The 13729-nt window shown below is 39.9% G+C and overlaps 1 protein-coding gene across 2 annotated transcripts in view; it reads left to right on the forward strand.

Moving 5' to 3' along the window:
- Positions 1–13729, forward strand: part of CCDC88C (coiled-coil domain containing 88C) — an 83698-nt gene extending 69969 nt beyond the window's left edge. Inside the window, exons 22-31 of one of the 2 annotated variants that reach the window (XM_065750977.1) lie at positions 383–569; positions 809–954; positions 1703–1792; positions 2567–2808; positions 6550–6735; positions 7136–7204; positions 7949–8017; positions 8764–9065; positions 9985–10200; positions 11417–13729. In XM_065750977.1, coding sequence (XP_065607049.1) covers positions 383–569; positions 809–954; positions 1703–1792; positions 2567–2808; positions 6550–6735; positions 7136–7204; positions 7949–8017; positions 8764–9065; positions 9985–10200; positions 11417–12430 — 2521 coding nt within the window. In that variant the 3' untranslated portion in view covers positions 12431–13729. The remainder of the gene's footprint in view (positions 1–382; positions 570–808; positions 955–1702; positions 1793–2566; positions 2809–6549; positions 6736–7135; positions 7205–7948; positions 8018–8763; positions 9066–9984; positions 10201–11416) is intronic. The other variant, XM_065750987.1, reaches the window with a different exon arrangement.

The following is a 13729-nucleotide window of genomic DNA, read 5'->3' on the forward strand; positions in this document are numbered from 1 at the left end:
GTGCTCTTTTTTCATACATCGGGAAGAAAAGTCGGTTAGTACTCTTTATTTATGACAAATTGAGCTGCCTTTATATCAGGATTCTCTTAAATATACCCTGCCTTAGAAATTTATAATATGTTTCTTACACATGGATGAAATAGCATTTTTATATTTTGACTATTTTCTTTTAATCCAATGGAGATTAACAGATATTTTTAATGCTACTATAACTTTTTAATAAGATTTTTTTATGTGACAAGAGTAAAAATATTTCTAGGAGTCTCTATAACCTAACATTTGATTTGGTGACATGTTCACACTTACTTAAAATGTAGTCTTTGAATGCAAGGTGCTTTGTACAAAGTGTTCTTCATAAGCCTGCTGGCTTTTTCATATTCAGGGTGAATTTCTTGCACAGCCAACTAAAGGCAGAATATGAAGGGCTGCATTCGCACACTAAAGAATTGAAAACTTCGTTGAACAACTCTCAGCTCGAGCTGAATCGTTGGCAGGCTCGCTATGATGAGCTGAAAGAACAGCACCAGTCCATGGATATTTCACTGACCAAGCTGGATAACCACTGTGAGGTGAGTAGCAGTAGGTTGGTACACTGCTGGATTTCTGTAAGAGGGCATCCAATGTTTGAAATTTCTGATAAATGTGTGAATAGTCAAGCTATGTGGTTGTGACAGCACATCCGTATACTTTTAAGAGTTTTATCAGTTCATGTCCTAAGTTGCTCTGCTGTTGTGTCAGCTTAATTGCATTGCAGCTCCAGAGAAGCCAAACGTGGGGAAGAGATTCATCTGTCTGTCTTGTTTAATAGCTGCTGTCACGTCTGAAGGGAAATCTGGAAGAAGAGAACCATCATCTTCTAAGTCAGATTCAGATGCTGAACCAGCAGAATCAGATGTTACTGGAGCAGAACATGGAGAACAAGGATCAGTATCACGAAGAACAGAAGCAGTATATGTAAGAAACAAGAATTTTGAATTGTGAACACTGCAAAAGTATTTTAGACAAGCATAGAAGACTGGCCATCTTAGAGTAGAGGAAGGGCCAGCAGAGGATTGATTGATCTACTTGGTACCTTCCTAGAAAAGGGAATATTCAAAAGATTTTCTGTAATGGGATTGTGTTAAAAAATTCCTTTATATTGCCTCACACAAAAGGATATTCAGGAGGTATCTGTACAGGTACAGCTCTTTTCAAATAATACAAATGAATCCACATGGAAAAGTTAGCTGTAAAAGCTGGAATGCTAAACCCATTGGTACTTCTCAAAGAAATCTGAAGAACCTGAAAAAGAGCTGAGTTGCTGCAATAGTCTTGTTAGAGTAATTTTGTGTTTTAGTTTCCTAAGTAAAGCTGTGTTTGTAAGTGATTTGTCAGTGGACTGCGAATAAGAATGAGCAATCTGCAAACAAATTAAAAACAATAAAATAAAATTGTTCTTAGTATCCACTGGCCAAAAGAAACTATGTGAGCAGTTATTGAGTAATCTAACTTAAATCTACTGTTATTCTTTCACCTTTCGTGCTTGTTGTACGGAAGTCACTCAGCAGCAAGTTAGACAGACCTTTTACACCTTTCTACATAGTGAATGAGCTCAGTAGCATTCTGAAGCTTATGTGACAGGAGGATATTTCGGTCTCTTTGCTCTCTTTGGCTTTTTGTGTTTTCATGCACGTAATTCAGAATATGCTTTTTCCTATCACAGTGATAAATTAAATGCCTTGAAGAGACACAAGGAAAAACTTGAAGAGAAAATAATGGATCAGTACAAGTTTTATGACCCTACTCCAAAAAAGTAAGTTCTGCTTGGGTTCAGTTTGCTGTTGATGTACAGATTTGTGAGGATGAGAAAGACTTCTACATAACAGGAGATGATTGGAATTTCATCTGAATTGATGGAGGACGCTCACATCTCACATATGAGATCCAATTGAGCAATGATTGGTGATGTATCTTACAGCTCCTGCTGCTGGGCAGTTTTACTGTCCATCACAAAACAGACTCTTACCTTTGTTTTGAAACTTCTTTGACACCAGCACTGGATTAGTGTCACAGACAATTGCAGGGACTCTCTAGACTCACTAAACCGCAGAAGTTGTTACAGGAGCTTCAGTTTCACAGGAGATAAACAGTCCATCAGAGAGAAAAGACTTGCATGACAACAAGAAAGAGGCAGGTTAATTCCACCATACATAGATCAAACTGGTACTTTTAGCAAAGGGGAAAAATCATCCTTAAAGCAGTTTTCGTTTCTTTACTTCTTGGTCTGTTGCTGTAGTAGATCTTTTCTCACAGTTGAAATGTCTTGTGTTGGGCCATGTGTGTAATTCATATTTCCAGCAGAGGAAACAGTTGTTTTTCTCATATCTCTCATGCTGAAGAAATATATTTCTAAAACAATTTAGACTTTAGGAGATAATCCTAAAAATTCATGGTCCACCTTTCCAACCTGTTCATGACAGCAAAAAGTAACAATTTGTCTTGATGACTTTAGCACAACTGTAAACTTCTTCAGGGAGTATCATATATAGTGTTTTTTGAATGCCGTTCACTAAACCTCTTTCATCAGGAAAAACCACTGGATTGGAGCCAGAGCCTTAGTCAAACTAATCAAGCCAAAGAAGGAGTCTACAAGGGAGCGGTTGAAGCCAGCAACAGAGAGTCCTCCGTGGCAATCTGAATCCCCAGAGACAGTAAACTCTCCATCTGCCTCACAAAAACTGAAACATCAGCAAGAATCTCTGGATAATACCTCTCAAGGGTCAAACTCTGTGGAAGAACGAGAAAACCCTGGAGATTCTTCAACTAAAGGTAAGCAATGCTCAGCCCAAATTGATGAGCTGAACAGGTGCTTTCATATTGTTTTGGTTTTGTTTTAAAACATATACTGCATCGTGTTATTTTAAATCTCTTTTTTTAGTAAGCAAGTGTTTGATTTGTTCCTTTTATCCACTACTCTTCCTTTCAGCTTTTGCACGTAGTTTCATAGTTAACCTAAGTAAATGGCATATTATTGACTAGGGTGATGAAAATAGTTTGTTTGTAGGAACTTTGCAACAAAGCAGTTTAAATAAAGCTGATCCATGTAATTTTATGGTCATATTTATTAACATCTGTTCTTCAAGTAGATAAGGTTGGTCCTACAGCCACTACCAGGAGATGGCGCACATGCAAAAGAAATAATGTACAAAATGCTTGCTTACAGTAATCTTACTATTTTGGAGGATGATGCAATGAGTTGACTTGAGATCAAATTAATAATTTTTAATGTAAAAGGATGAAATTATTTTGGAACATTAAAAAGACCATAGAGACAGAATGATCTCCCTTTCCTTCAGTTTCTTTGTATAGTAGATCAGATTTCTAGTGATGGAATTTGAAAGACAGCTCTTCAAAACACTGTTGTCTTTATTGAAGATAATGTAAAACCAAGTTTTACTTACTCTGTTGAGATCACTTTCATCAGGTTCTGTGTTCAATTTTTTGTCCTCCTAGAAGCAGTTTTGAACATAGTTCTTATGTAGTATTATCTGCATCCCTAGAGGATGGAGCTTATTTAGGAGACAGCAGGTGATAAGCCATGGAGTACAGTTGCTGTTACAAACTACTGCAAAAGTCTGTTTGGTGGAAGTTTTGGGTTTTTTTTTATTGGAGTTTGTTTCCTCTTCTCCATTCTTGGACACCTTTGATTCACTTAAAATAATGCACGTGCCAAATTATGCACATGGTGCTGGAAAATGCTAGAAGTGTGTGGTCTGCATCTAAAGTTTAACCTGGACATTTGGGCTTGGACTTCCACAAAGAAGGCGTTCACCAAGTGCTGGTGATAAAATCAAGAATGGAGCCCTGAGACTTTGTTATGTGCACCATGCCTATGTTCAATATTAAAGCCTAGAAAATATCTAGGAGATCTGAGTATATGATCACCAAGTAGCACAAAGACCTGTCTGAATTTTTATTTTATTTTTTCTTTAAAACATTGTGGGGGGATCTAACAGTCATTTCTTAATGAAGTTGCATATGTTTTGTGTGTATTTCTGAATGTGTTCATTAAGATGAATCAGATTAATTGTGGTTAGTTATGCATTAATCTGAGTCCTCTAAGTAGATATGTTAGTCTTCGTTGATCCTCTGTCATTTCTTACTGGTTGTGCCGCGTTTAATTTGTTTTAAGACACTTAAGCTTTATGTACAAGGGCTTTTTTCACCTTTTTTTTTTCTTCTTCTTTTTGGGATACCTGGGTGATAACAATTTAGCTGTGCAGCGCAGAAAGATTGCCTTTTTGAGAAGCAAAAGCAAGGATAAAGAAAAGTCTCCTAAGTCTCCATCGAATCACCAGTCCCTCTCTAGTCGGCTCCGATTCTGGTCTTCCGACATCCCGCCCTCTCCTAATGAGCCTCTTTCTTTCTCGGAAATGGGAGATATCTAACACCTTTTCTTTAGTTTTTATATTCATTTACTTCTGACAAACTTTTTAAACCCACGTGCCTTAAAAGAACACACACCTTGATAGAAATACTCAGCATGCCTTTACAGTACTCTAAATACAAGCACAGATTAGTGAACATGGACTTAAGTTTTCCTGTAGAAGATGAATCACTATTGCACACTGGATCATTTCTTCAATGCAGCACAATTTTAGGGGACCTCATGGCATACAGTTTGCGTATGTATATTGGCTGTGGTGCATGTTATAAGTAAGTGAAGTTGCTGTGTGCTTGGATATTTTCTTGCAGTCACGTACTTGCATCGTGTCCACTTGAAGTGTTGAACTGATTTGCTGCTGCTTTGCTTTCTGCAACATGACAGTTCTACTAAAATGCAATCATAAGATGTAACCGGTTTCAAATCTTTTGAGACTTTTCCAATGCTCTGTAAAGCTAATTGCTAAAAATGGCATTTTTCTAACATCATTGTCTTCGTATAAGTAGCCTAGCTTTGAATGTAGAGTGGAAGCTACTGGGAAAATTCTTCCCACAAAGTGTCTTGATGCTTGCATCTTAATCTGCTACCTAGAGAGTCCTTAGAGCTATGAAGTTAATCTTGAATTGAGCAGAAAGTTTAAATTTCTACTGTTTCTGTATTGAAAGATTTTTTGAAAAAGTAGATTTGTTCTCCTAAGATTGGGAATAATCTTTGTCATGGATTTGTTGCCTAGAATTCTTACTGCCTGCTAGTCTGGTACTGACCATTAGCTGGTAGCTTCTGAAATGAACTTGTGGCTTTCATCCCTGCTCTCTTTTAAGAGAAGTGTGTGCACCACAGGCAATGTGCTGTGACACATGGGGAGCCCAGCTGAGACCCAAAGGATCCGTCTCCTTTCTCAATCCTACAAGTGATACAACTAAGGGCACTGGCACAGAAGCTTATTGCTGCCCTTTTAGTGATTTTATAGTGGTTTTTTTTCAAGGGCAGCTAATAATTATGGCATCTGTGAAAGATGTTAAGTGCATTTTCAAAGTCAATTAGAAATGTGGTTTTGCGTGCCAAGCTTTAGCTAGTAGTTGTCCGAGGAAGAGTGCCATCAACCTCAATTCTGAGAGAAAGTGCAGACTCTGTGCTATGGAGCCCTCACAGACTATGGGATAAAACATTTTTTTCTGAAGTAAGCTTCCAGGAATCATCTGATGTGACAGTAACTTGGTCTGCTTTCTCTATTACAGCTTTGCTGCTGTTCTGTGCTTTGGACTCTCTCTTGTCTGCAAGTTTATTTTGACCACTGCAGTCTGCTGTATTTTTCAACTTTTAATTACTATAGTTGAGCATGTACTCCTTAGAGATATGTAGGAAACAAGAGCCTTGCATCTCATTAAAGCTGCTTCTATAGTAAATGCCTTGAATTTTGTTCTGTTTTATGGGTGCCTTAAAGTGTTACAAGAAATGAAGTGACCTACCTCATCACTAGGAAAGGTATCTCCAGCTGTCTGAGTTTAAGTAATATTTTAGCAGGTAGTTTTTGTTCTCTTCGTGCTGAGATCTCATGAACTCCATCTAAAAGGCACTGCAGCAGAGCATTGCAAGAGCAGGAGTTTTAACTTTGAAGAGACTGTGCTGTTACTACAGTGAGGATCTAAACCTGAAAGCAGTTAGCTTAATGTGCAAACCATCATAGTTAATTTCCAAGTCAGTGTGTTTTCCTTTTGAACAAGGCACTTTGTCATTATTCTCTTTTATTACTGAAGTGCTTATAAAATGTACCTGTAAGAAATAATGTTATGGGAATTTCTCGCCTCAGTTATTTTTTCTGCATTTGTGTCTGTTCCTTTTCTTTCTCATTTCACAGTAAATTCTGCATGTATAATACCAGCCCTCCCACTGGCACTAAACAGCCCTTGTCACTCCCACACTTTAGAGACCACACGTGATTGAAAAACCGATGGCAGAAATTTGCTGTTCAATACTGAACTGGTTATGGGAAAGCTTGCAAGCGTTGCGCCTCTGTTGTGCAGTTTCCTTGTGCCTGCTTGTCTTGTTCGTATGGGAAGATAAGTACATATCTCCTAACACTATTTTTCAACGGCTCGTTTTTATTTCTCTTTCTCCCCCCTCAGTGCTAATGGATCTGAAGCAAAAGAGGAATTCCCATCATGGGAGTGGTGGCAGTGATAGTGTTGAAATCTCAGCAGACTCTGTGACCAGACACTCCTGTGTGGAGCTGGGTCCCAGGACTTGCTCGACCTCAGCTATTCACCTGCACACTTCCACCCCCATCTCCAGGCTTCCGAGCAGACCAAAAGGTGTGCACTGCATTTGATCTACCAGCTGTTTGTACAAGTCAGGGTACTTTTTTGTTCTTACTTGAGTAAATCTTGACTTCTGTTGACACTTGTGTGAAAACAGTACGAATCTTTTCACTCTGTCTTTATCAGTTTTAATTGATCAGATACAGGTGTTCTTACTCTTCTAATGCCATCAACCTGGGGGACCACGTTTGGTTGTTAGTTGTACTGTGGTTCCCTGCCCAGTGACTCACAGCAGTGATTAGAAATTGGCTGCTCTTCAGTATTGGCTCTAAAACCTGCTTGATCATCTCAGTCTTTTACACCATTGTTGGAGACTGACCTAAAGGATTGATGTTCTTCTGTTTAATACTGCCTTCTAGCTTCTGTGTTCTGACTGATTTGTATCCTTTTTTAGGCTATAATTCAGAAGATAACCTATGTGAACAGTCCCCTGAGGTAGAGTTTGCAAGCACCAGACAGCATGGTAAGCTTGTAGCATGCACAAGTACTCTAAAACCTCTGTGTTAAGACTTCTTTTATTTGCATCCATGTGAGTTATCCTCAAACAGTTTAGTTAACTGTTGTAGGATCAATGCAGTAATGCAAAACTATTTGGGGATTTTGGGTTTAAACATTTATTTTTTTTCTTAAGAAGCTTTTAATGGATGTTTTCCTAAAATAAATTTTCAAAAGTAATGCTGACATTGAAACAAATTGCCTTGTCTCAACAGCAGACTCATTAATGCATGTTGTATGTATTTGCTGCTGATCTTTCTGAACAATGTTGTAAGGAAGTGGATCAAAAATAAATTAAAATACATATATAGTGAGTAAAGGGAGAATGCGTGGTGGAAACAGAGTTGTAGCAGCAGTACTGCCTGCTCAAAGATACCAGCTCCCTCCAAAGAAATGAACTGAGAGACAGACAGCTTACCATATGAACTTAATCAATATTTATGTTTATTTGTTTATAGATGTTACATGAGTGTATTTTTTGTACAAAAAATAAAAGTGAGAAAAACGAAGTCATCCTGAGCAACTTGATCTGCAAATATGAATGATTTCTTCTTTGTCTAGACTTTGTCCATCCTCTGTATATCATGTTAATGTTTTCAGAGTGTCTCAGCTGTACTAGTCCTACTTTCAGAAGGCAGAATGCATACAGCACTTGTATAAAATCAGTGGAAGTTCCGATATGTTTGTTAAATGTTTGTTTTGTGTTTTTCAGTATCCAGGCCAAGCAGTCTAGAGAGCAGTAGAAATGCATCCAGCAGTAGTTCACCACTCAATTTGAAAGGTAAAGCTTTTACAGCTGAGTTCTAACAAACAGGAAGTGAAATTACACAAAATTGCGTGCAAAGTGCTGTTTTCCTTCCAATTAAACTTGAAGACTGTTTTGAAACTGTAATGATTATACAATCTGGACATGGCTGTCTTGGGAATCAAAACACTACTGGCAAGAAGTATTTTTCTAAGATGGATTCTGGCAAGTGGTGACTTTTAAAGCAGGCAGTCTCGTTTTGCCTCAGTCTGACTGGCATCATATTGTGGGAAGTAACAGGCTACTCTTTAAATTCTTCTTAAAGCAGCAAATCTCTGCTCTTCTTCCTCTGCACAGCGTGTATAAGTAACCAGTGCACTCAGACTTGCTAAAATTCTGAGTCTTTGAAGGGTAAATGAGATCAAGTGTTGTGGAAAATTCCACTTTCAGCATTCCAGCCAGGTTTTGGCTCTCAGGTCACACGGTCATGACTGAGAGATCAAGTGGCACAGAGGTGGTAAAGAGCCCCCCCAGATTAATTCTATTACTCCTGTTCTTTGGGCAAGTAGCTGTGCTTGTTTAACATAGGGGCCAAAAAAAAAAAAATACTTTTAAGACATTTACTAATCCTAACTTTTTGTGAGTTCTGGGGGGGAGAAAATAATGACAGAAATGCCACCTAGTCTACGTGGGAATAGCACTGTCATAATGTTTCTACCTCAGTAAATCTATTGAACAGAGGGAAACATTGCATCTTTAATGTTAGTCATGATTTTTTGCAGGTTCTTTAGATCATATCCATGGTAGAACTGAGAGCCTCAGCAGTGAAGACATGGTGCCAAGCAGAGAGGTGCCAGCCTTGCTCCGGGACCGTTATCCCTTTCACTCTGCTTCTGCCGTCATAGACACTAGCAATAGATATGAGTCCTCCTTCCACAGGAACGGTTTGATCTCTTACGATATACCTCAGAAGAGCACTCCATCTCAGTCTTACGCGGGCAGGCAGCGCGCTGCCTCACCCGGCAGTGAGATGGTAACCCTGGAAGAGTTCCTGGAAGAGAGCAACAGGCTATCCCCAGCAAGCGTAAGTACTTCTCAGTGCCACTAAACTGCTCCAAGCTGATTGAGGGGGGTAAGGGCCTAGGAAAACCAGGATACAGAAGGTCGTTGTTTGTACATGCAAAGCTTCCAGAGAACTATGAATTTTGCATATTGAAACTTGAAAATTGACTAGGTAATAAAATTAATCTTGTCTTTATTGTTACAGAGCACTTCTTGATTTATTCTGCTACATTGGGTGTGGCAAGTAATAGAGATAACTCACTGCAAGTACTGTGTATTGAGCTGGGGCTTTTTAAAAGCACCACTTGTTGAGTTTTTGTATTGTATCATCCATTCTGAATTCCAGCTATTCTTCCTTGTGAATGGATACATTTTCTGTGATTTTCAGCTGCTAAATCTAACTGGAAATGACATCTAATAGTAGTTTTCAACAGAGTATGCAGTTAGGAAACCATCTCCTAGTCTGAAAAGACTATCATTGCATTTGATAATATTTTTCTTGCTGAAGGCAGTTTCCAGTGGCTTCACCGTGCTTTATATGCTGGCTGGCAGTGTTCTGGTGTTCACTGGCTGCAAGAATATGCCACACTCTGAAGTGCTTGGCCAGAAGGGAAGCTTTTTTCTTGATAGCACTGTACAGTAGCGAAGTGGTGCAGAATTAAGCATGTTAATATCTTAAGAACAGTTCCTTGGTAATGTAAGCGAACAGGCGTTGCTGTTTAATGAATGCCTTGGTAACAGTAGATCAGCAGAGCTGTACTGTTCTGTGACATCAGTAAATTCTTGACCTTGAAGTTTCAGAGCATCACTTGAATATTCCTCCTATTCTTTAGTTACAGTAAATTTCAGAGCTTTTAGATGTGTTTAAAATTTTGTTTTTGTTGTCCATAACTACCTGACCACATCTCCATTTTCATCCTGTCATCCTTGTTCCTTTTCAGCGTCGACGCAGTTTAGATGAGAGTGAAATTATTTCATTGCACCAATTTCTGTTAGAAGCTGATGCACTGTATCCATCATGCTACGCCCTATGTCCTTCCCTCCATCAGGAAATTTCACAGTCACTCGAATCGATCCTCATTCATTCATGTCCTGACAGCATGAGAGACAGAACAGACAGGGGAAATAGGAGATTCGCTTCACAGTATATCCCCAGGGTATCCATTGTTCTTGCTATGAAGGCAGCAGCTTCCAACTTACCACAGCTTTTGCTAGCATATTAATACCTATAAAAGCATATTGTAACTCAGCTGTTACTTAAAGACTAAGGCTGCCAGGTTACTTGCATTGGTTGCTCACAAAGTGTTTCCAGTGCTTGTTCATAAACACACGTTTTTGGAGAATGAGCAATTCTGTAATGTCAGTGTGCATAATAGCAGTTCAAAGTGAAGTAAAAATAATCTTAACACTGTAACATTTCATTAAGCATAGAAATCTTCCAGCTGCATTTCAACTGCTTTTACTGTTGATAGTGTTCACTTCCAGATGATGAGTTTTGTGACTGGAAGCAATGGTTGGAACTTTAATTAAATGAATAGATTAAGCTTTAACACACTCCCTAGAGAAGAGTGAAGAAATATGTTTCATGAGCTTGTTTCAGTGCACTTCATGAAGACAGCATGTGCTTTTTAACTATTCTGAGCATGCCTTGTACTAATAGTCCAGTAGCAGCTGATCAAATGTGACCATTTTTTATTTGCATGGACTATCCCCATGAAATATTAAATACATGTTTTCTTTTACTGCCAGGTTAATTGTCTGACTTAAAATTTGCAAGTTAGGTGTGGACAAGCAGTCATTTTTCTGTTTTTGTAATGCACATCTCATTACATTGTACCCGAACCTTTCACCATATATAGTATATAGACTAGGAGAGGAAAATCAAGGCAGAAGTGATGTAACTTTCTTATGATGCTACCAAGGTTTTTTCTTCCTTTTTATATCCATGATATTACAGTAGAGTATTACTCAGAGGAACTGTATTCCGGAAAGTGGGAGAACATCATGGATATCTGCTGAAACCAATGGATGATTTCATTCATATCAGTAGTGATGTTACCATGATAGTGGCTGATGTGAAAGGAAGCAAAAGAGCTGCTGCCCAGGTTGCTAGTGAGGTGAAAATTCTACAGATTTATGACAATTAGCCTGGCAAACAAGGCTGTCACAATTAATTATGATGAGCATGTTATCCCTTTATTTGAATTTACATCCACTGTAAGCATTTGTATCTTCTACTCCACACTTAAATATAAAATCTGTGGTTTTGAGTCTCTTGAAATAAGTGGGAAGGAGGATTGAATGAAAAGCTCGACTTGTTTCTTTGCACAGAAAGTGCTGTCACTAATGTAGCACGTGCGTATTTTTTCACAGGACGCCTCCACTAACAGAGAGGATTTGCTGAGTGATTATTTTAAGAAAGCTAATGAGTCTTCATCTACTGGGAACTCACTGGTTCAACCGTCAAGAAAGGAGGCTGCCAAGATGCCTGCTGGTCGTGTTTCTCCAGCTGTAAAGATGGCCGTCACTGGTGATGAAGGAAGAGCAGCTAAGCCTGGAAGTTACATGAAGCCAAACCTCAGACAGGTCGAACCTGAGCCTTTGGCAAATTCCCAGGAGTCCCTTAAGCCACCTCATGTGCCACAGCAGCAACCTGCCAGTGGCATGCGGCAGACAGCACAGCCACAGCAGCCTGGGTCTATCAGCAGGAGGAGTACGTCGTTGAGCAGGGCGTTCAGCTTGGCCTCTGCTGATCTCCTCAGAGCCACTGGCCCGGAGACCTATAGGCTGGAGAACCCTCAGAAGTCAGTAGGAGACTTGCGTGGGGGCAAGGATACCGCCTGTCAGACTTCAAGAGCTTCTGTACCAGCAGGCTCCCAGGCAACCTTAAGAGAGAGGCCCCAGTCAGCAAAGGTGACAGGTTCCTTGCAGGGTGTTGATTCTCGCTGTCGGCAGCTTGATGCAAGGCGCCTTTCCCTGGCCCCACCAAAAGATGAGAGGCCTCTCTCCTTCCATCAGTTTTCTTCCTCACCCACTGCATCCACCAGCAATCTGAATGTGCAGCAGCAGGAGCGAGTGAACCCTGGGCAGCACTACTCACCCACACCACACGCTCCCTCTAAAACTAAGCCTAAGCTGACCCCTCGTACTGGGGAGATGGCTGCAGTGGGCTCTGCCAGAGCAGTTTCCACCAGCACCGAGGGAGGTTCTTCCCTAGGGCAAAGCCAGGGTGATGTCCTGCTTACCAGGTCCCAGAGCAAGCTGCCAGATGGCAGCTGTGGGGCTTTGGAGGAGCCTGTGAGAGGAAGCAGCTCCAGCAGCACTCCTGGGTCTCCAGACCCCCAGGGGGATCAGCAGACAGTTTGGTATGAGTATGGCTGTGTGTAACCTGTGGGTGCAGCTCATAGTATATGTGTTTGCACTGCCGATGTTGGGTAGTCCTTGTCTAGACACTGTGCCAGGTCTTAAAAGACATTACCTGCATGCTGATCTGAATGTTCTCCGGTACTGTTTTCTAGTTGGACAAAGTATGATTAAGAAAAATAGAGAAACTCCCAGCCCTTCTTTTGACACTGTGCCTGAAACAAAGTGGAAGCTTGACCCAATCCCACAGCAAACTTGAGACCTGATTCTCACAGATGCTGAGCATTTCCCTGTGCAGGAGAAGCTTAGCAGGGTCCTCTCATTGCTGCAGTGTGCATCCCTCCTACCTGCAGTAGTTAAGGAAGAGTTTCACAGGTAATACGTATGTGCTGAAACCAGCTCCCCTGTTGATAAATAACTGAAAGCATTACTGAAAAGGATACATAAAAGACAAACTTCTTCCCGGAAAACATAACCAGACATTTGTCTTAAGTAGCTAAAAGAGAAAGCTGAAGAGCAAAAGTGTGTGGCTTTATCCATGCATTGTTAAAATCAGTTCTTGCCACAGCCACATTTTATGGAGGTAACACACAAAGTTCAAGGATCATATCCTAATCTTCCCCACTGGGGTTGTCTAAACACAGAGAGGGGCCAGTGTTACCACCCCACTGCCTTCCCTATATAGCTCCAGCTCAGTGGATCCTTGACTCTGAAAGCCAAGTGTGCTGCTTTTTGAAATTTTTATGCAAACACTGGAACTTATGCAGCCTTTTCAGGGGAGATGTCATTAGAATCGTAAGAGTGGCATCTCATGTACAAAAGTGACTTGTAAGTATGTATATAAGGAGCTCAAGTATTGTATAGGAATGCTGTGTAAATTGTACTATCACATCTGTGTGCGTGGCAGCCCGCATCCTAAATGACGTGTGGGATTCCATCTCTTCGAAATCTGTTTGTCTCCAAGAACTTTGCTCAGAATAGAAAGCAAAATAATTTTATATACACGCGAAAGAAATATACTTTTAAATCTATTTATGCGCAGGAAAGTTCTTCATGTGTTTCTGTCCAGGGTGTCATCAGTTGCTTATGTATATATGATGAAATGCGTATCTTTTAATTGTTTCATGTTTATAAAGCTGTTTTTTTCTTGGAATAGTCTGAATCCTCCCCTCTCCCCTCCAGTAATATTTGTTTTTCTGGTTCTGATCTAATCTAGTAAAATCTAAAATTGATTCAGCTAAGGATGTTTTTGTTATCTGGTATGTAGTAATCCCATTCTGGAAACTACAAAATTGTTTATAATAAAGATTAAAATTAAACAGA

Source organism: Cyrtonyx montezumae, unplaced genomic scaffold (genome assembly GCF_038088225.1).
Source record: "Cyrtonyx montezumae isolate F1298 unplaced genomic scaffold, pur_monq_1.0 scaffold_10, whole genome shotgun sequence".
Lineage (NCBI taxonomy): Eukaryota > Metazoa > Chordata > Aves > Galliformes > Odontophoridae > Cyrtonyx > Cyrtonyx montezumae.